This window comes from Schistocerca americana, chromosome 1 (assembly GCF_021461395.2).
Source record: "Schistocerca americana isolate TAMUIC-IGC-003095 chromosome 1, iqSchAmer2.1, whole genome shotgun sequence".
Lineage (NCBI taxonomy): Eukaryota > Metazoa > Arthropoda > Insecta > Orthoptera > Acrididae > Schistocerca > Schistocerca americana.
The window spans coordinates 858544050-858565784 of NC_060119.1; the positions used below are offsets into that span (position 1 = coordinate 858544050).

General features: G+C 41.3%; 1 protein-coding gene across 1 annotated transcript in view; it reads right to left on the reverse strand.

Moving 5' to 3' along the window:
- The window catches only part of LOC124546892 (proton-coupled folate transporter-like), a 140283-nt gene that overhangs the window by 46775 nt on the left and 71773 nt on the right, over nt 1-21735 (reverse strand). Inside the window, exons 5-6 of the mRNA XM_047125070.1 lie at nt 7930-8074; nt 7746-7847 (exon numbers count right to left, since the gene is read on the reverse strand). Of these exons, the coding sequence (XP_046981026.1) occupies nt 7746-7847; nt 7930-8074 (247 nt within the window). The remainder of the gene's footprint in view (nt 1-7745; nt 7848-7929; nt 8075-21735) is intronic.

Here is a 21735-nt window from a genome sequence, read left to right on the forward strand (position 1 = left end):
TTCCACATCTTATGTGACGTGCTCACAATATGAGATCTACGGAACATGAAATAAATAAATAAATAAAATGGGAAAAAGTTCACAGTGTAGAAATTTAATTCATTCCAAAACACAATGAATCCAGTTTCTCTTTACCTTGCATAAGGGATAGTTGTAGCAGAAACTACGAGAAAGGATGGCTAACATCTGAGATCAAAGTACAGTATCTTGTGCCAGAAATAGACAGCTTTACTTAATTCAGAGGACTAGTTGTAATCAAGACTTAGCAGTACACTACAAGTGATACTGCAAAATTTTTCAGTTTATCATAAAAAAAAGCAAAACCTATGTATTATCTACAGAGAATTTAAAAGTTCAGAAATAAAAGCGAAGGGGATTTGGAAAATCATTAGGCATTAAATGAGTAATTTCAATAAGGCAAATGCTATCCAACTTGCACATGACATTAGCTATGAGACAGATGATGTTATATTGAAATCACTGGCCACTAAATGCAGTGAGTTCTTTCTAAGAGCAGAAGAAAATACAAGGACAAAAAATAGACTATTGAAAAGAAATATATTGGACATACTTGGACATGCACTGCATACTCCACCAGCAGGCATTAGCTTTGCCAAATCTATTATTGCAGATATCCTATTAAAAAACTGCACTCCTTGAAGGGGAGCACCTTTAGCCAGCAGTCTGCAGTGAATCCTCTAAGCAGACCCCATGAGAACTACATACAGGTGTTGCTTCCAATGCATGTACAGTGAATATGGATGCAAGTTCTGGACAGGCAAGGTCTGCCCACTGTCAAGATCAGGTCACCCTAGTTTCCTGGCCATTTCCCATGGAACTTGTAGAAATGGTACTTGAGTACTTGTGTTTGTGCTATTACACCCCTGTGTTTGGCAAATGGCTGCCAAGAAAACTAATGTTTACCTCTGCTACATATTTCTGCTGCCAATGTATTCTTGTTACCAGCACATGAAGACCTGTGTAATCCACAGACAATTATTGGAGTAAAGGCCATGTTGTCAGTCCAAGGGCTTCATTGAGGATGTGAATGGGGCTTTGATTCTATCAAGTACTGATACCTCAAATGACTGGTACATGATATATCGACAGTACTGCCGTGTTCATGTTTGCGAAGCTTCTCTCACTCCATCTCAGGAGTCACTACCAAGTGCACCTGTACATTATGTCTACAGCCCACCTCAGAGTACGCCACATCCAAGGGACTGGGATTGGGTAGTCCACAGACGTCTTTAAGTATGAATGTCTTACAATCTGTTGAGCATCTACATCATGGCTCAGAAGCGTTTTTGGATACAAGTGACTAAGACAATTCACTATCTGATCAGAAGTAACCATACAGCTCTGTACAGTGTGGAACTCACCTCTAGACATCATGAGCGGCAGACCTGTTGGTATGAAAGGAGGTGGGGATTATGGTGCAGTCAGCAGAGATGCAGTAACAGCAGAATGAGTAGTCATGAGAGCTCACAGACTTTGAATGTGGTCTAACCATTTCATGTCACCTGAGTAACAAATCCATCGGGGGAATTTCAGCCCTTCTAAAGCTGTCCTAGCCGACTGTTGGTGATGTGACTGTGAAGTGGAAACGCAAAGGGATAACCACAGTTGAATCAAGACCAGGCATATCTCATGTACTGGTAGATAGGTACCATCGGGCATTATAGATGGTGACCATAAAAAATCGCATGAGCTACACATGTCTTTAGTTAATGCTAAGTGACAGTTGAAGTTGTGTAAAAAAGTGGTGCCACTGGACAGTGGATGTCTGAAAACAAGTAATTTCTAGTGATGAATCACACTATACCCTGTGGCAACCTGGTGGAAGGGTTTGGGTTTGGCCAAAGCCTGGAGAACATAACCTGTCACCATGTGCAGTGCCAACAGGGCCATTCCATTCCAAGTACTATAATTTTGGCAAAATTTCCCACATGACCGTCACAGATATTGATGAAATTTTGTATATGTACCCAATGAACATGATTGAAATTTCATGATCATCAATTCAATACTTCCGGAGACTTAATCATTTGTTTGACCCCGTGGCGCAGCTATCAACAGTGCACACATGAGTCTTCGGTCATTTTCAGGCATAATATCTCCGGTAATATTTTCTTGAAAGTAACAAAACTGGGTCATCTTGTACAACTTTTTGCGCTCTCTTCAGCGAAATAATAAAAAGAGATTACCTGGGCGTTTTGCGTATAGACGACTTGAAGCAACGTGGGCCAAAAAAATAGACACTCGAAAAAATGTGCAGTTTAGCTTCAAATATCTCTGGAACTAATTACGGGGTCCACCTAAAACTATGCGTATAATAACTTATTAATATAAGATCTCAGAATATAAAATGTCATTCTGCTACCGCTTTCCAGTAGTTTACAAATTGTGATTGAAGTTGATGATTTTTCTACAAACGCTAGAAATTGCTATTTTTGACCCACTATTACAAAAAAGAGTCTTCTGTAAACTCATCTAATCTGTTTTGATTAGAAGCACCCTATTCTAAACCACCTAAAACTGTATTTGGTTTTGCAATGCAAGCTTAAAAGGCTCTAAAAAATAAGAATGTGAAACGAAGACGTACAAAAAAAGTAGACCCTAGAAAGAGACATGATGTTTAGCTTCTTCTATCTCCGACAATAACTGCGAGATAAACTTGAAACTTTGCCCGTAATAACTCACTGACACAAAGTCTTAGAATATAAAATTTTATTCTCTTACTGCTTTATAACAATTTGTATACTGAAGGCATACATGACGATTTTTCTAAAAATTCGAAAAATGGCCGTTTTTAGACCACATTCACAAAAAAAGTTTTCTGCGATCTCTTTCAAATCATTTTCACCAGAAAGACCGTAATCTAAACTAACTAAGACACAATTTTTGGTTTTGCAATGCGAGCATGTGAGGTCCTACCAAAGAGAACAAGGTGGAGATGCAGAGACGTGCGCCCATATTGTGCTGGTACCGGTACTCAAATTAAATCTAATGTTTTCTTATTATGTTCTGCAATTGTTTAGTATGCTCTGTGGAAGATAATATTAAAAGTCCCGATGACTAGGAAATGAACTAGAGTCTGAAAAATTGCAAGTAAGTACCGTATCCTTTTTGTTTTCTAGACACCTCTACAGCATTCACCATGGGCGTACCCAGCGAGGGGCAAGATATTCGCAGTTTTTCACTAGTTTACTGTTTTATTTGATAAGAAATGCTGTATGTTGTCTCGAGTCCTTGTTTCCTGAGACTAGTATGACCTGCCCCCCCCCCCCCCTCCCCCAGTTCAGATCCTGGGTACGCCCTTGGCATTCACCTCTACAAAATTCTTTTTATAAAAAATGGAATGGAATGGAAATTCCGTAAAAAGAATAGTTTCTCTTTTTTGCGGTTCTAATAATTTGAGGTAATCACATTTTAACAGTAGTTTTTTTGGGTTCTGTCTTATCAAAATTTCTTGCCATCAGTGACATCATCTGGCCGAGACTATTGATTTCCTCATGACATCCTACAGCAAATTAGTGAATGCTGAAAAACATTCAAGTAGCTTGAAGTAAACATAAGCTTAAGATCCTAAATGAGACCTCTTCTAGCTTTGGCCTCTGTCTCTTAGGCCTGTATAAATGTATCATCAGTTTGGGGTGAAGTGTAAAGGAACCTTTGTCAGGTTTGGGAACATGTGGTGAAGAAAGTTTCACCCATGGCTGCTGTCGCACAGCTGTTGGGCATGGTTCCAAAGGCAATGAAGATGCTGGTTTTCTCACTTCAAAAGGATCCAGCATTTTTAAGAAAGCATGAACCATAACAAAACACTTATACAATGTTTCATATGTACACGAACGTTCCACATTAACTGCAAACTATGCTAACACAAGTGCACCATACCTTAAACCAGAATTAAACTAGCACATCAGTAGCATTACACAATAAAATGATGTACTAATAATTATCTATGACATGAATAAATTCCAAAAACTGTCAGGAAGACTGCTTGAACTTAGGCATTATTTACACAACGTGTAACCTTCAGGCTAATACGGTATACGATGTGTGCTGCAGTTGTTATGCAACAGTTTACTATCATGATCTCTCCTGCCTGTGTAATAGACAGTTAGTTTGTTACGTTTGTAACCAGTTTTATTTGTAGTTATAACACATTGAAATACAAGGAGGGACCTAAAAGAAACAGGATTGTCATAAAAAATTTATTGATGAACCTTTTTACAAAATTACTTCAGTCACCTTCAAAATACTCTCCATTACATGCGATGCACTTGTCAAGTCTATTTTCCCACTGTTGGAAGCATGTTTGGAACTCTTCAAGTTTGATGTTGTCCAGTGCCCTTTGCGAAACTGTTTTTACCACCTCCACATCGTTATAATGCTCCCCTTTTAACGTTTTTTTCATTTGTGGAAATAGGAAAAAGTCGCACGGGGCTAGGTCCGGCGAATACGAAGCGTGGGGAACGACAGACCACCTCTGAGATGCCAAATACTGGGTCACTCGTAAGTCCATGTGTGCTGGAGCATTGTCGTGATGCAGAAACCAGTCACCTGATCGCCAAAGTTCCGGGCGTTTCCTCCTCACATCCTCTCGCAGACACCTTAAAACATCCAAATCCAAGTAAAAGTGCTGGTTAATAGTCTGGCCAGGGGGTACGAATTCCCGATGCACAATTCCACGAACATCAAAAAAGACAATGATGATCGTCTTCACATTTAACCTCACTTGCCTTTTGGTCTGGGAGAGTTGGGAGTCCTCCACTGGCTTGACACTTGTTTGGTTTCTGGGTCATACCTGTAACACCAACTCTCATCCCCTGTAATGACTTTGTTCAAGAAGTTTGGATCATGTGCAATCTCTGTTTTCAAGTCCTGACACACATTCATGCAGATGGTTTGTTGCTCCTGTATGAGAAGGCGCGGAACAAATTTAGCAGCAACACGTCTCAGGTGCAAATCCTCACTCAAAATCCACTAGCATGAGCTCCAACTGATTCCTGTCTCTGCTGAAATTTGGTCGATCGTTTGGCGACGATCCTCGTTGATCTTTCTGGCGGACCTTTTCAATGTTCTCCTCATTTCGCGATGTTGAAGGGCGTCCAGAACGAGCTTGGTCTTCAACACACATCTCACCACGTTTAAAGCGCCCAAACCACACGAAAACCTGTGTGCGGCTCATAGTGTCCTCCTGGGAAGCTTCCTGAGGCATTTGGTGTGTCTCCGTTGCAGTTTTTTTAAGCAGGAAACAAAATTTCACACACACTGTTTGTTCTTTTAAAGTTGCCATAACGACTTCGCAGAGGTAACCCGCCAACAGTCGGAGAAACACAATACCACACTTGCACGTTCAGCTCTACACTGACGCCGTCTGCACAGCTGTTTCATGAAGGTCTCTACTAACACCATCTAGCGTGAGAACCCTGCACTACGTCTACGAGTGGTATCGCCCTCTCTGAGTCCGGTTTCTTTTAGGTCCCCCCTCGTATGTCACGATGAGTCCTGACAAAAGACACACTTTTTTATGAAGTTTTTCGAGTTTGTTAGACTGTATCTCACTTCCTAGTCATCAAGACGTCTGCTTTAGCAAGTGGTTTCGAACAGAGTCTTTCTAATGGAAACGTTTAAAATAGTTTGCAGGAAACATTTTGTAAAAGTGCGCAGAAAATAGCCATATTTTGACTTTTCAGATTCAACTTTGCCCTCTATTTGTAAACTACTGGAAAGCAATAGGGGAATAAAATTTTATATTCTAATACCTTGGGTTGGTGAGTTAACATGTGCAAAGTTTCACGTTTTTCCGGCAATTTCTTCCGGAAATGGAAAAAGCTAAACTTCACATTTTTTCCAGCGTCACCTTGCATCACTTTGTCGTTCTTCATTGCAAAACCAAATGTAGTTTTCGTGGGTGGTTTAGACAATGTTCTTTGCCACAAAAATAGTTTAAAAGAGTTTCCAGAAGACTCTTTTTTGTGATAGTGGGTCAAAAATAGCCATTACTGGTGCTTTAGAAAAATCGTCAACTTTGCCCTCAGTTTGCAAAATTCTGGAAAGCAGTAGGAGAATGAATTTTTATATTCTACGACCTTGTATTGTTAAATTATTATGTGCGAAGTTTCAGGTGGATCCTGCAATCACGTCCGGAGAAATTAATACTTCACATTTTTTCGAGCGTCAATTATTTGGCCCACTTTGTTCCAAATTATCCATATGCAAAACACCAACGAAATCTTTTTTTTATTATTTCGCTTAGGAGAGCGCAAAACGTTGTACAAGATGATCTATTGCCGGAAATATTATGTCTCAAAGTTGACAAGACTCACAGGCGTATTGCTGATAGCTGCATTATTGGGTCAAACAAATGATTATGTCTCCAGCAGTACCAACAAAGTGGCCCAGTGGTTAGCACACTGGACTGGGAGGACGATGGTTCATACCTGCATCCGGCCATCCTGATATAGGTTCTCCATGACGTCGCTAAATCGCTTCAGCCAAATGCTGGGATGGATCCATTGAAAGGGCAGGGCCAACTTCGTTACCGATCCTTCCCAAATCTGATGGGGCCGATGATCTCGCTGGTTGAACCCCTCCCCCAAATTAACCAACCAACCAACCAATCTCGGAAGTAACCAACCAATCTCTGGAAGTATTGAATTAATGGGTATGGATCTTTAGCAGTATTCATTGGGAATACATGTGGTTGATAAAAGTTCATCAAAATCAATTATGGTCATGTGGGAACCCCTAGACCACTTGGCATGGAATGAGCTAACAGTGAAGTACAGAGGAGGTGGTATTATGTATATGGATGTGTTTTGTGCTTATTGTTTAAGAAAACGCTAAATGAGGAAAGATTTGGACACATTTTACAGCATTGTGAACTGTGTATAGTAGCGGAACAATATGGAAATGAAGACTGTTTGTATTAGCATGACAATCCATCCTTGCCTAAGAGGATGTGGTTTGTGGACAGTAATGGAATGGAGTGGCCTAACTGGAGTTCTGAACTGAACCCAGTGGAACATCTTTCAGTTCTTGAGGAAGAATTGGCTGCCACTCATCCACAGACATTCAGACATCTCACTGAAAGCGTCCCCAGCAGACTTCAACCTGTCACTAAGGCAAAGAGTGGACACATCCTATATTAATGTCCACTAATAGACATCCAGATACTTCTGATCAGATAGTGCATGTGTGGCCTGACGTCTGTATTGATTGCCACAGTGTGCGCTCTGGGAAATTGATACTGGCGTATTGCAGCCTTGAGGCAGCATGTGAGGTGTGTCTGGTTGAAGAGCATAAGGAGACAAGGATTAGGGTCTGAATCTCAGTGCACCTCACTACGTTCCAGAATGTCATTTATTGAACACAAATAGAACACACTGACTTATCAGTTTGGTTCTTCCTAGGGCCGCCTGTAAGTATGAATCTAACTTAGGGGAGCTGCTTGAAAAGTTTCGGAGTGCACTTTAATTTTTTAAAATTTATTTTCCCATGCTTCAAATGCGTCATCAAGTGTGTGTTCATGATACTACTATGAGTGTATTGATACACAGTAACATTACTCTTCTTATTTTCCACTAACTATTATCACCTTTGATCTTTTTTGTTGTTTCATAACCAAGAGAACAGTCCCATCCTTACACAATCACCTCGTTCTTAAATGCCCCAAATGATTGTGAAATAATGAAATGTAAGAACTCATTGAAACATTGTGTGTTGCACCTCACCTATAGCTGTCACGCCGCTATTGTAGAACTGGAACAGCTGTGCATCCTGAATGGTCCAATGGAATTTTTGGTTGAGAAACAGGAACATGACATTTGCCTCACCTGCAACAAAGCAAATATAGCTAAAGACTAATATTTTATCAACATACAGCTAGTCTGCTAAGAAAGGATGACATTACCGTACCAATCAGTATGATGATGTTGCTCACGATGACAAAGACGACGATGATGATGACGGTGCGTCCATAGTAAGGCCGCCTCCTGAGACACGACTGCAAGGCCTCACGCACCAAGTCCAACTCAAACACACCACCGCAACAGCCTTCACTCTGTGAGAACAACAAGCACATGGCAGTTTCGGGTAGCGAGAGATCTGATGCTTTGACAACTGATTAGCAATTAAAAACAAAGTCTGCCAAAGATGTGAAAGTATATTAATGCTATGACTCTGACAGAAAAAGACAAAAGAACTGAGCGATTTGTCTCAAGAATCATACAAGGTCAGTGTAGCCCAAAAGGAAGTGTAACAGAGGTGTTCACGGAAGTTAAGTTGGAATTTCTCGAAGAAGGCGACATTGTTCTTGTAAAATTCTGTTTGGTAAGCGCAAATTACTAGTACCGGTATCTGAAGTATACTGCACAACCATTCTACTTCCTCCATTGCATGAGGTATCTCGCATGTGGATATTCAGAATAGATATAACCAAACAGCATGTACAGAAGCAACTATTCAGTCTCATTTCCCTCTCACATTACATAAATAGAATAGGGGCGAATAGATGATTTTGATGCAAAGTAACCTCCATCATGCACTGAACAGTTGTTTGCAGAGTATATTTGTTGATGTACATGCATTTGGAGAAACATAGTTCAAACTTCCATCTGATCAGCAAGATTTGCGTTTTGTATTATTGTAAGGGGAATGTCAAGAGGTTCCCTTAGGAAGACAGTGGCTAGTTTCTTTATGCAAATTAGCTGAGGTCAGGAAGTGCTCCTTCCCTCAATGTTGATACAATGTCAACATCTTTCTTATTTTCAGTCCATCGGTTGCCCATATACACGTTAATTACATTGCAGTACATTCACCAACACAGAGGCCAGAATTTGCTGACGGAGTTTTGCAACTCATTACATACTCCCCAAGGCATTATACAGTGCATGATGAAAAGTAGGCTAACTTGTACTACTGCTAGTTATTCACTTTCCTGTTCCGCTCACAAATGAATTAAGGGAAAAAAGGACTGTCTGTATTTCTATACAAGCATAGGTTATTGTTTCTTGTCTTTGTAGCCCATGTGCGGGAAGTGCGAGGTGTATTTTTTTAAGTAAGGTCCGTTTTGTTATAGGCACTAGTAGTTTGCGCGCATACCGCAACGAGCGCGTGCCTCGTGTACCAGCATGCCTCGGGAACAACTGTGCTCAGTTTCAGCTCTGTAGCTGACCTGTACGATTCTGTTCTGTGCTTTCAAAACTATCAACTCGCCCGCCGTGTGTGAGGTTCACTCAGTGATACGGTTTTTGTCAGCAAGGACAGATTTGCGAAGTGTACAGTGTTATTGTTATGAATGAAAGCAAAGTGCGTACATGGGTACGAGAATTCAAAGATGGCCGTGACAACGTTCATGATGAGGACTGCCCCGGTCGCCCTTCTTTGATTGCAGACGATTTGGTGGCTTCAGTTGAAGCGGGGATTTGTGAGAACAGGCGCTTCACAATAACAGGTCTCTCAAACGAATTTCCTGATGTGTTGAGATCAGTGCTTTACAACATTGTTTTTGGACACCTAAAGTTTAGGACACTTTGCTCCCATTGGGTGCACTCCTAACAGAGGATCTCAAAAACCAAAGATTTGAGTGTTCGATGAAGTTGTTGACTCGTTATCACGAAGAAGGTGATGGCTTCTTGAGTGAGATCGTAACTGGAGACGAAACATGGGTTTCGCATATAATGCTCAAATCGAAGCAACAGAGCATGGAATGCAGACGCACACACTCGCCTGTGACGGTGAAGGCCAAAAAGACTCTGTCCCAGCACAAAATCATGGGATCGGTGTTTTGGGATAGACATGGTGTTTTGTTGGTCGACTTCATGCAACGAGGAACCACTACCAATGCAGAAACATACTGCCAACCCAGAATGATTCAAAACAAAAGACGCGGTATGCTGACAAAGAGAATTGTCCTTCTGCATGACAATGCAAGACCTCACACTGCAGGTCAGACCCGCGATTTATTGGACAGTTGTGGCTGGGAAGTTTTAGACCACCCACCCTACAGTCCTGATCTTGTGCCAAGCGATTAACATCTGTTCCTCCACCTCAAACAACACCTCAGTGGCAACTGTTACAATGATGACGATGACGTGAAAACAGCAGTGAACTCTTGGTTATTCGAGCAGGTGGCAAGTTTTTATGAAGAGGGTATTTTAAAATTGGTTGAGAGGTATGATACGTGTTTGAACGAACTTGGCAACTATGTCGAATAATAGAGTGAAGTATGTACTTTCTGAAGTACTCATGTTCAAACGGACCTTACTTTAAAAAAAACACGCCTTGTGTGTTGGTACTGTAGGATTTGGTGATAGTAGGATCATTCTGCAGTCTGTATGCTGGTATTCTAAATTATCTCAACAGCTTTTTGCAAAAGAACATCTTGTTCCTACCCTCGACTCTGCCTAAATTAATGTAACATTTCCGTAATACTCGCATTTAACTGAACGTGCTAGTAACGAATCTCAAGTGCAGCGATGTCTGCCTTTAATCTGACCTAGTGTGGCTCCCAAACACTTAAGCATAATTCAAAAACGTGTTGCGTGTGTATTCTGTATGCGTTCTTCATTCTAGATGATCTACAGTTTCCTAAAATTCTCCCAATAAACTTAAGTCGACCATTCTCACCTTCCCTACAACCGACATGACATACTCATTCCATTCCATGTTGCTTTACTAGAGTATGCCTAGCTATTTAATCAAAGTGGCAGTGTTCAGTAGTAGGCTTCATTGCTAATGCCGTATCTGAACATTACAAGATTGTTTCTCCAACTCGTCTGCATTAGCTTACAATTTTCCACATTTAGAGCAAGCTGCCATTCATCACACTGTAGAATAAACCAAGTGTAAGTGAGAATGTCTTGTTAATCTATTTAAAATTTTCATAATCAACTATTAAAAGGATTACCTTCGTTGCTAATCCTCTCCATCTGATGGTGTTTTAGAAAGGGCAGGCTTTTATTATTTGCAAGTGTCTCCTCATTGGTCATTTCAAGAATATCGTTATATCAAAAGATGTTATTAACGGTTATTACAACTGAGTTGTTTATTGAAATCGATGCCAAATGAGACTTGTTTTTGAATAGGAGGACACAGAGACTTGTTTTTGTATGAGATATTACATTTTTCAGGTTTAGAAAGATTAGGAATGTTTCTCGGGTATTAAGCTGAGTATCATCGACTAGAAGGTGCGATATTTTGGCAAGCAGACTTCTTACAGTCTTCAGGCATTTCTGATGACTGATTGTCTTCTGACGGGCGCTGCCCTTATAGCCCCTGCTTCCTGTCACTGGTCTCTAGTCGGTCGTCTCTGGGTGTGGACCTGGCGCAATGGTGGGGGAAGCACACCTACGGGGCACGATCTGTTATCTTCAGTCCCTTTGCCATCAGCAACAGGCACGAGACTCTGGGCGCGGTGGCGACACGTCCTTGTCCTCTTCAGCTGCCATGATGGGAATGGATTTCCATGCAGACTACCTATGTGCTTTGACCATTCTCAAGGCTGGCTCTCAGGCCTTGCTTTATAGAAAACTGCTGTCTGTTTATTACCGTAGTTCGTTATGTAGTCAGATTTCTGCAGTCTCTTTTAGAATACAACCCAGAAGGTGTTGGACTGTTGCAAAAAGTTGGTGCCATCATAAATCTTGACATGTCCATGGGAGATGCAGGTTGTTTGCAGATGACACAGTCGTTTATTGGCCGGTAAGGTCATCAGAGGATCAGAACAAACTGCACAACGATTTAGAAAAGATATCTGTTCGGTGCGAAAATTGGCAGTCGACCCTAAATAACGAAAAGTGTGAGGTCATCCACATGAGTGCTAAAAGGAATCCGTTAAACTTCGGTTACACGATAAATCAGTCAAATCTAAAGGCCGTAAACTTAACTAAATATCTAGGAATTACAATTACGAACAACTTAAATTGGAAAGAACACGTAGAAAATGTTATAAGTAAGACTAACCAAAGACTGCGTTTTATTGGCAGGACACTTAGAAAATGTAACAAATCTGCTAAAGAGACTGCCTACACTACGCTAGTCCGTCCTCTTTTAGAATACTGGTGCGCGGTGTGGGATCCTTACTAGATAGGACTGACGAAGTACATCGAAAAAGTTCACAGAAGCGCAGCACGTTTTGTATTATCGCGAAATAGGGGAGCGAGTGTTACTGAAACGATACAGTATTTGAGGTGGACACCATTAAAACAAAGGCGTTTTTCGTTGCGGCGGAATATTCTCACGAAATTTCAATCACCAACTTTCTCCTCTGAATTCGAAAATATTTTGTCGACGTCAACCTACATAGGGAGAAACTATCAACATAACAAAGCAAGAGAAATCAGAGGTCGCACGGAAAGATATTATTTCCGCGCGCTATACGAGATTGGAGTAATAGAGAATTGTGAAGGTTGTTCGATAAACCCTCTTCCAGGCATTTAAATGTGATTTGCAGAGTATCCGCGTAGATTTAGATGCTTTACTATGACGAACTTTGTTGGCTCTTCATTGTCTGTGCAGCCATTACGCTCCAAGCATCTCTCCTGTACTGTCCAGATACTCTGGCCTACATACATTTCCTCACATTGGCAAGGGATATGATAGACTCACAGTTTCCAGAATCCTAGGCCCTCTTGACTGACCCCAACAAGGCTTTCATCTTGCCTTGTGGGCTGGACATACCCTTGCAGTTATGTTTCCTGAGTATTCTTCCAATTTTCAGCGATATTTTTTCAAATGGTTCAAATGGCTCTGAGCACTATGGGACTTAACTACTGAGGTCATCAGTCCCCTAGAACTTAGAACTACTTAAACCTAACTAACCTAAGGACATCACACACATCCATGCCCGAGGCAGGATTCGAACCTGCGACCGTAGCGGTCACGCGGTTCCAAACTGACGCGCTTAGAACCGCACGGCCACACCGGCCGGCGATATTTTTTTTTTTTTTTTTTTTTTCCCGACATATGGCATAATCGCCATCGCATGCAGATGAGACAAGTATTGCAATAAATAGTATGTCGAGTGCAGTTCTAGAAAGATCTGCTAATGATATTTTCATGGATATTAATAAATGGTTTAAAGCCAACTCACTGGCATTAAACTTCGAAAAGACTCACTATACGCAATTCAGAACCTGCAAGAGATTTCCATCCAGCATATGCATAAAGTATGAAGGAGTGCAGATACAAGAGGTTGACAGTCTTAAATTCCTGGGATTACAACTTGATAATAAATTCAGTTGGGAGGAGCACGCCACAGAACTGCAGAAACGCCTTAACAAATCTGTATTTGCAATTCGAGTGTTAGCAGACATAGGCGACATAAAAATGAAAAAGCTTGCATACTTTGCCTACTTTCATTCCATAATGTCATATGGTATAATATTTTGGGGTAACTCTTCAAGTCAAACAAAAGTTTTCAGAGTCCAAAAGCATGTAATACGTATTATTTGTGGAGTAAATTCACGGACGTCCTGTAGAAACCTCTTCAAAGAACTGGATATACTAACTACTGCCTCTCAGTATATTTACTCCTTAATGAAATTTGTCCTAAATAACATATCTCTTTTTTCAACAAACTGCTCAGTTCATACATACAATACCAGGAACAAAAATGATCTGCACAAGGACTTAAAGCACTTACTGTAGTTCAAAAAGGGGTCCACTTCTCAGGAACACTCATCTTCAATAATTTGCCAGCAAACATAAAAAAATTAGTTACACAGTTTAAAAGGAGCCTGAAAGACTTATTAGTGGCCAACTCCTTCTACTCCATTGACGAATTTTTTAATAGAAACAAATGATGTATTGTGTATATTCATACTATTAGTATTGTTATTTCAGCTTTAAAAAAATTGACGTGTTCCACATCCACGAGGATCTTCTCAGCACAGATCTATGGAACTAAAAACTAACCTGATCTAATCTGCAACTTCATCCTCAGCAAGCTGTGACCTCAGCTTCTTTAGTCTCATGGCACACTGTATCTGGCGACTGTTGTAATCATTTGTACAGAACATGGTCTGTAGGTGCTGCACGTCAGCTGCTAGACTGTCTTGGCTCCGCGTTTCACGGACTCTGTGCACTACTGTACTAATGACATCTTCTCATTGTGAAGGGGGATCCCAGTTGGAGGCATGCAAGTACAATCTGCGTGCATCGGTATATGCTAGACACCGTGTCCTCGTGTGCCATGTGATCTTCACTTGACGAGCACATCCAGAAATGGATTTCATTATTTTCTTCTATCACCAGCATAATTTGATGTTCTGGTGCAATGAATTCAGTTGCTGCAAGCAGTCTTGCAGAGGATGTCGTCTATGTGGCCACATTACGAATGTATCACCTACATATCGAAAAAAAAGCACGAGATTTTACAGACTGCCGACTCCAGGGCCGTGTTTCCACGTGCCTCCATAAACATATTGGCCACTACTGGTGACAGTGGGTAGCCCATCAGAACTCTGTTTGCTCGCCTGGGCAAAGGAGACCTCATAGTGAGCTTCGACGTGATGCCTCTTTTTACAAGGATACCTCTAACAGACTTCCTACGTCTTACAGGGGAAAAGTACTAATGAAACTGTTTGAATACGTCCTTACGTTTACTTACTTTCTATTCAATGCAAATTATTAGGAACAAACAGGTGGAGTGGCAGTGGGTCGCCTTGCGAAAGACAGTCAGCAGGAACAACTGAGGACGGCAAGAAGTTGGCTTGACGAAGTACCGCACCTTCTGGATGACGGCAGATGCCTGAATTGTTTTAGGTTCTGAAATGTACGTAGTTATATATAGTCTCCATAAGAAAATTACTATCATAACTAAAAACAGAGCCATACAGAGAGGACTAGCAGTACAAACAGGGATTTCGAGCAACGTTTTGATAGGAGGTAGTCATTACAAATCTGAATAAAAGCTTTGTTCAAAAAATGCGTGTGAAATCTTATGGGACTTAACTGCTAAGGTCATCAGTCCCTAAGCTTACACACTTCCTAACGTAAATTATCCGAAGGACAAACACACACACCTATGCCCGAGGGAGGACTCGAACCTCCGCCGCGACCAGCCGCACAGTCTGTAACTGTAACGCCGGAGACCGCTCGGCTAATCCCGCGTGGCAAAAGCTTTGTGTTTCCATTCTTGAGAGATAGGCAATTTGTGTTAATCTTTTTAAAACTTTACCGGTAGTTGTAAGCTGGACAGCGAAAACTCTACTCTTTAACTGGTGACTGATGAAAATTGGTGTAAAATTGCCAACTCCTTTTTCTGACAAGAAGGAAGGGATCGAAGATGAGGATAAAAGATATAGGGAAAGTCACCCTGGGCCTCAGGTCATTAAAGAACTACCATACGGTACGAAAGGCAAAGATATGCCTTCGTAGATTCAGCGTCATTGAGTAACTTCTGTGTTACTTATCCTGTATCATTTAACTTCGCCGGACGGCGTGGCCGAGCGGTTCTAGGCGCTTCAGTCTGGGACCACGCGACCGCTACGGTCGCAGGTTCGCATCCTGCCTCGGGCATGGACGTGTGTGATGTCCATAGATTAGTTAGGTTTAAGTAGCTCTAGGGGACTGATGACCTCAGATGTTAAGTCCCATAGTGCTCAGAGCCTTTTGAATCTTTTTTTTTAACCATTTAGCTTCACCAGTCGCTTTTTCTCAGTTCTATCCCTTCTTCTGCCAGAAGGAAGAGCCCCTGTTTCTGAAAACATTTTAGCTTTCTCCTCGTATCTATCTGTAGCCACGTGAAAATTCGATTTTTTTTCCTATCCATATTCTACATATTGTCAACTCTTTCATCTGTTATTAATAATACTAACGGCATCCAGTTACTTTTACATCACTCCAACATCACTACAGGTGTACTGAGGACCTAAATTGCTTGTGATAGGGTGTCGTGAATTGCTCTAAAGGTCTTTAAGTGTCAATGCTCCTCCCTTGCGCGTTCTCGCGCCTTTCGGTTTTACTGTACGACCACACTCTCCTAGACTCAGGAATCTAGAGCCGTCATCATGTTGTCGAACGTCTAGCTGCAAATCTGTTTTCTATTTGTCGGAAATACCAATAGCAACTCATTAACAGCGCAGAATTTTCAAAGTTCATTCGTTTACATACTGATGAGTACATAACTAGAAAAATAACGAACTTAGTGATGTAGAAATTAGCAAGCTAACATGTCAAACTTTTACTAATACATGCTCCACTCCCACTTTTGAACTCAGGGAAGGTCATTGTCATTAACATAGCACTAATCGTTTCTCCCATTTTCTATAATAATACAGTATTTCAAACTAATACAAATTTATCGCGTAAAAATTATTTCTTTCTTAAAAAAATATTTATTTAAAAAGGAAAAAATTGGCACTGTTGTTACGACTAATTGATATTTCGCCTTTTTTATTCCGTTATTAGAAAAATAAAAACAAACACGTTTTATAACCAAGATCAAACAAATACCGGTTACTCAGAACTGAAATACTGGTATCGGTTTTAACTGATCGGTTTTTCCCATTCCTGCCACAGCGATCAGGCCGCACCGCGCTGCGCAAAATAAGGTTCAAATGGTTCAAATGGCTCTGAGTACTATAGGACTCAACTGCTGTGGTCATCAGTCCCCTAGAACTTAGAACTACTTAAACCTAATTAATTTAAGGACATCACACACACCCATGCCCGAGGCAGGATTCGAACCTGCGACCGTAGCAGCAGCGCGGCTCCGGACTGGAGCGCCTAGAACCGCACGGCCACCGCGGCCGGCGCAAAATAAGGAAAGCAGTTCAACGCAGCGCGGCGCGGCAGGTGGCAACATCAAAGCGCGCCGCTCTGCGCAACAACAAATTCCGCGAAGTGTCTGTACTTCACAGGAAATGGATCGCTCGTGCGCTGCTCTGTTAGGACGCTGTCTCCCGTTTTCCATTTTAATCAACGAGCGCGCGCGCACAGTGGAGCATTGACGCATACACTGCTCCGTTCTGTGCAGTTCTGTCCTCGTGTGCGTCGTTCTGCTTTAATCTGCGCTGCGCATTTGTGACGCTTTCGGTGTGGACGTAGCTATAAGTAAATATAGGATGCGGTAATGAAACTTACTCATCTGAAAGACCAGAATAATTTTAGTTCCTTTCTGTGTTACTGCTTAGCTGGAAATTTAAAATTAAGCGTGCATAGTGACATCTAGTACTTTATCAAACTTCAGCAACTGTATTTCTACTTGTTGAAATAATCACCAACCAGCTGCACAAAAGAAATATTGCTCTTGTACCGGTTTCAGGCACCCATTGCCCTTCTTCAGAAGGTTATAATCATCGCATTATTTGTGAGCGTCAAAATTAAGACGTATGTAGCATACTGCTGTCGACATGTGGTTCATTAAACCTGTATAAAAATGGCACTGGCATGATGTCTGCACTTGTTGGTTGGTTTCTTTACGCCATTTTTGTACAGCCGCTATGAACCATATGATACATCTTATTCTTGACATTCGCAAATAATGCGATGATTATAATCTTCTGAAGAAGGGCACTAGGTGCTGTAGAACAAAATTTCTTTTATGCAGATGGTTGCTGATTGTTTCAACAAATAAATATATCTGGCAAGTGACGCTCTATATTGTCAGTACATGAATTTACTAAAATTCTGAAGTTTCGGTCGGCTCTTTCGAGCATAGCGATAAGTATGGTTCGAGTTCAAATGGTTCAAATGGCTCTGAGCACTATGCGACTTAACTTCTGAGGTCATCAGTCGCCTAGAACTTAGAACTAGTTAAACCTAACTAACCTAAGGACATCACACACATCCATGCCCGAGGCAGGATTCGAACCTGCGACCGCAGCGGTCTCGCGGTTCCAGACTGCAGCGCCAGAACCGCGCGGCCACTTCGGCCGGCTAGAAAGCTAAAAATTGTTCAGAATGTGCAAAGGTATGTCACAATCAACATTTACGAGTCTCAATTTGATCGGTGCAATATTTTGGTCAAAATCGGAGTTTTTACGAAAAATCGAAGGCGCTAAATATTAGACTCAGAAAGATGAAAATTCGTATCTAGCCTCAGTCTGATATAAAAACATTAACTATGTAACTCCATTAAGTTACGCTAATAGTTTTAAGTAATTTACTAAAAACCAAATTTGGGGCAGAAACATCCTTGTTCGTAATAGATTACGTAATTTATGATAAAAAGTTCTAATTACAGCATTCGATTACATTCATTAAATTATACATCAGTACCAAGTTTCAAGACTTAAGTGTAAATAACAGTCAATAAAAGCACTCCTAAAGAAGTAGTTCAGAGGTCATGTTCTACTGTTGGTTCCGTTCTAAAAATTCTAGCTAGCAAAGTTTAAATGCAGTCGAGCTAAAACATTTGTAGTAACTAAAGGCAACTTAACTCTATTATATAAAAATTTCGAGTATTGTAAATTGTTTCACGAGACAGTTATAAAATGATACGTGTCTGAGAAAGTGGTCAGTTTGATGCTGCCGACTGTGCCTTGAGCGGTTGACAGCAGATGTTCCGTCTTTTTTAATCTCTTTTTGTTTGTTATTTTTCGTTGAATTTGTCCCATGACACCTGTTTTAAGTTCGTCATTGATCCATTCACTCAGTTTTATTATTACAGAGGACAGACAACCCTCTGACCGATCACGCTGAGCTACCGTGCCGGCTCCGTTCGGCCTTCCGCTGCGTCCATATACAGTAAAAGTACGGCCAGAGACGCAGTGAAAGAGACACTTCGTACCAAGCTGTCAATCTGTCCACGTTCGTCAAACGCCGGCATAAGCGCTGCCTCGGATTACGTCGGCGCTAGGTATCCACCGAACGCATGTTTTCGGTAAAATTAGGAAGTTAATTTGCGAGAACTGTACACCGTCCTGGACCGGTTTGATTTCACGGAAGTAACTGTGTGCCCCCTGTAATGTTGGCAAAACCGCACTGGCAAGTGGTGAGATTATTTTCAACTTTTGTAGCGAGCAGGTAACTTTGACTAGTAGAGGTCAGGGCTCTAGACTATTTTACTTGGAACTTAACGCAGAGGTCGCCTCTGAACTGCTAATGCTACTGTTTATGATAGGAACATTATTATTATTGTTATCAGGAATATTATTATATTTGTGCGTGTGAACTTTCATTGAATATTTTAATCGGTTAGAACGCTAAACTTTTATTTATAGTCATAATTTCTGATCCTGATGAGGAAATAGCTATAGTCCGTGAGACGAGTGATTGGTACTGACAGTTCCGGCGGGCAGACGGCGCTGTTGCCGAACGTGGCTCACAGCACGGGGCGCCCTGTCTGCTACATGCATTCTCTAGCAGCAGAAATAAAAGCGAGACAAAATACAAGTCGTATTGGTACGTGTGAATTTATTTAAAGTTGATGCTTCGAAAACTGATAAGAACTATTTAGTACAAGTATTTAAGATGCTGAAACATAATAAAGTTATTTGTGAAACTTCACAACTGAAATGAAAACTATTTTCGCAAGTTGTTGAACATTAGCAGTTTTGGTTTCCATTGTTAAGTATTAGCATTATTAATTTGTTCTACTACAAGCTACAGAATAATTGGTCAGTGTATTAAGAGTTATAATCTGAAGAAAGTACTCACAATATGATGATCTGGTTGTAGATCGATAGCAAACTCCCTTCTTACATTCCTGAATACGTTGTAGTTATTGTAATGGAAAAACACCACTCACATCTCTGTCAGAATCTGATTTGACATTGTCTTCCTCAGCACTACTCGAACTATCACTGCTCTCTCCCAGATGTATAATTAAATTTTCGATGCATTCTTCCACAACCCCTTCGGTTTTGGCCGCCTCTCTGATGGCACTTGCAGTGCTGTTTACAAATTTAGCCCACGTCTCGCTTGTCACTTTATTGATAGCTGCTGGAAGGAGAGTTTCCACTTCAGAGATCGTGAATTTTTTATTGTTTGCAGCAATGTAATTTTTTATCTGCGCCCACACACCTTCAATTGCATTGAAGTGACAGTGGTATGGAGGAAGCCGAACGATTTCATGCCCGTGCCTTTTAGCAATCTCGTCAATTACATATGTTGGAAATTGGGGTTTCTTTTGTGCCACAATTTCGAGCAGTTCCGCCTTCCTTAAATCTTCTCTGAAATCTACTTTTCGCCGTTTCAACCACTGAATGATATCGTCTTTTTTGTTGCCAAGGTTGGTGCCTTATCGTGAACAACGGAATGATAAGGCGCATTGTCCATAACAATCACTGATGGACTTGTCAGATTCGTCATAAGCGATGTCTCGAACCATTCTTGAAATACTACACTGTTCATTTCTTCGTGGTAATCTCCGGTCTTTTTTGACCGAAACATTTTCAAGCAGTTTGGCACAAAACCTTTCGATGTTCCTGCATGTAAGACAATAATACGCCCTCCTTTGCCAACAGGCACTACCATTGTCCCCTCGGGCGTTCCATCATTCCAGCCTCTACGTAAAGAATGGCTGGCATTGACCCAAGTTTCATCTAACTTTCGAATTCCACACCCATGATCCTGCGCAGAAATCTGCACCGCCATGCAACTACATCTGTCCTTTCCATTAATATTTTGCGTCCGTTAAACATTGAATAGCTGAAGCCTATGTCTTTCAACATTGTACGCAATGAAAATTTGCTCCCTTTAAAAAGATCGTCTTTCTGAAGCGACACCTGTAATTTAGATAGAGTGGGATGTTCCCTTCTCTTATAATAGCTGTATATATGACGACGAATAGCGTCTTTCTGAAAACCGTCCAAAGCTGTCACCTGCTTATTTCTCGGTCGCTTCTTTCCTGGTGTGTGCAGCTTTGTTGTGCCACTCTCGTCACAATCTACACTATACTGATCTTTCCCTATCTTTACAACAGTGTTCTTACTTATTTTCAATGCTGCTGCAGTTCTCTTCACAACCTGAACAACAGGAATTAAGGGCCCACCTTTGTCCTTTTCTTTCTCAAAGTAATCCCTCACAGAGCACACGAATTCACGGGCCTGGGTGTGTAGCACACTTTTCTTCCTCCGTTTCACTTCTTGTGTTGGGCTGGTACTACCCGCCGCACTAGACATTGTTTACAACGAAACATAAACAAAGAAACACTAATAACAACAAAAACGAAATAAACTGCGAATTCAACTTCAGACAAACGACGAACGACCGCACCGCCTGCACGCGAGACACTGGTAAGTTTCATAAGCGCGCGCGACCGGGTTTCAGAGCGGCAACGTGGTCCTTGCTACCCGCTCAAAGTCAGGTCGTCATTGGCTGCCTGCCTGCGGTCGCTAGGCAACGGAAAGACGCTACCGAGCTGTCAATACCAAAGACTCGTCTCCCAGACTATAGTAGGAACATTTTCATTCGGTGAGTACATTTCCATCACTTTCTGCCTGACCGCAAAAAATATCGTAGTTTTTCAGGCTCTTGCGGATACGGCGGCGAATATTATGTTCATTTATATAAAATTCACCCGCCGCCTCACAACCTTTCTGATAGGAAATCGCGAATTGAGTTGCAGGACCGAGATGATAGGTATCCCATAGCATGCAATTTGATTATACGCTCCTTGTAAGAAACTGTATCAAAAGCCTTCTACAACGTGTACAACTTTGCTTCCGCCGTTTGCCGATAGGTGGCGACAACAGTAAGTAGCGGCCGAAAGGAACAGATCGCAGACGTCAGGCAGTTAGCTTCAATCTCGGTCAACATAACCTCATTCAAACA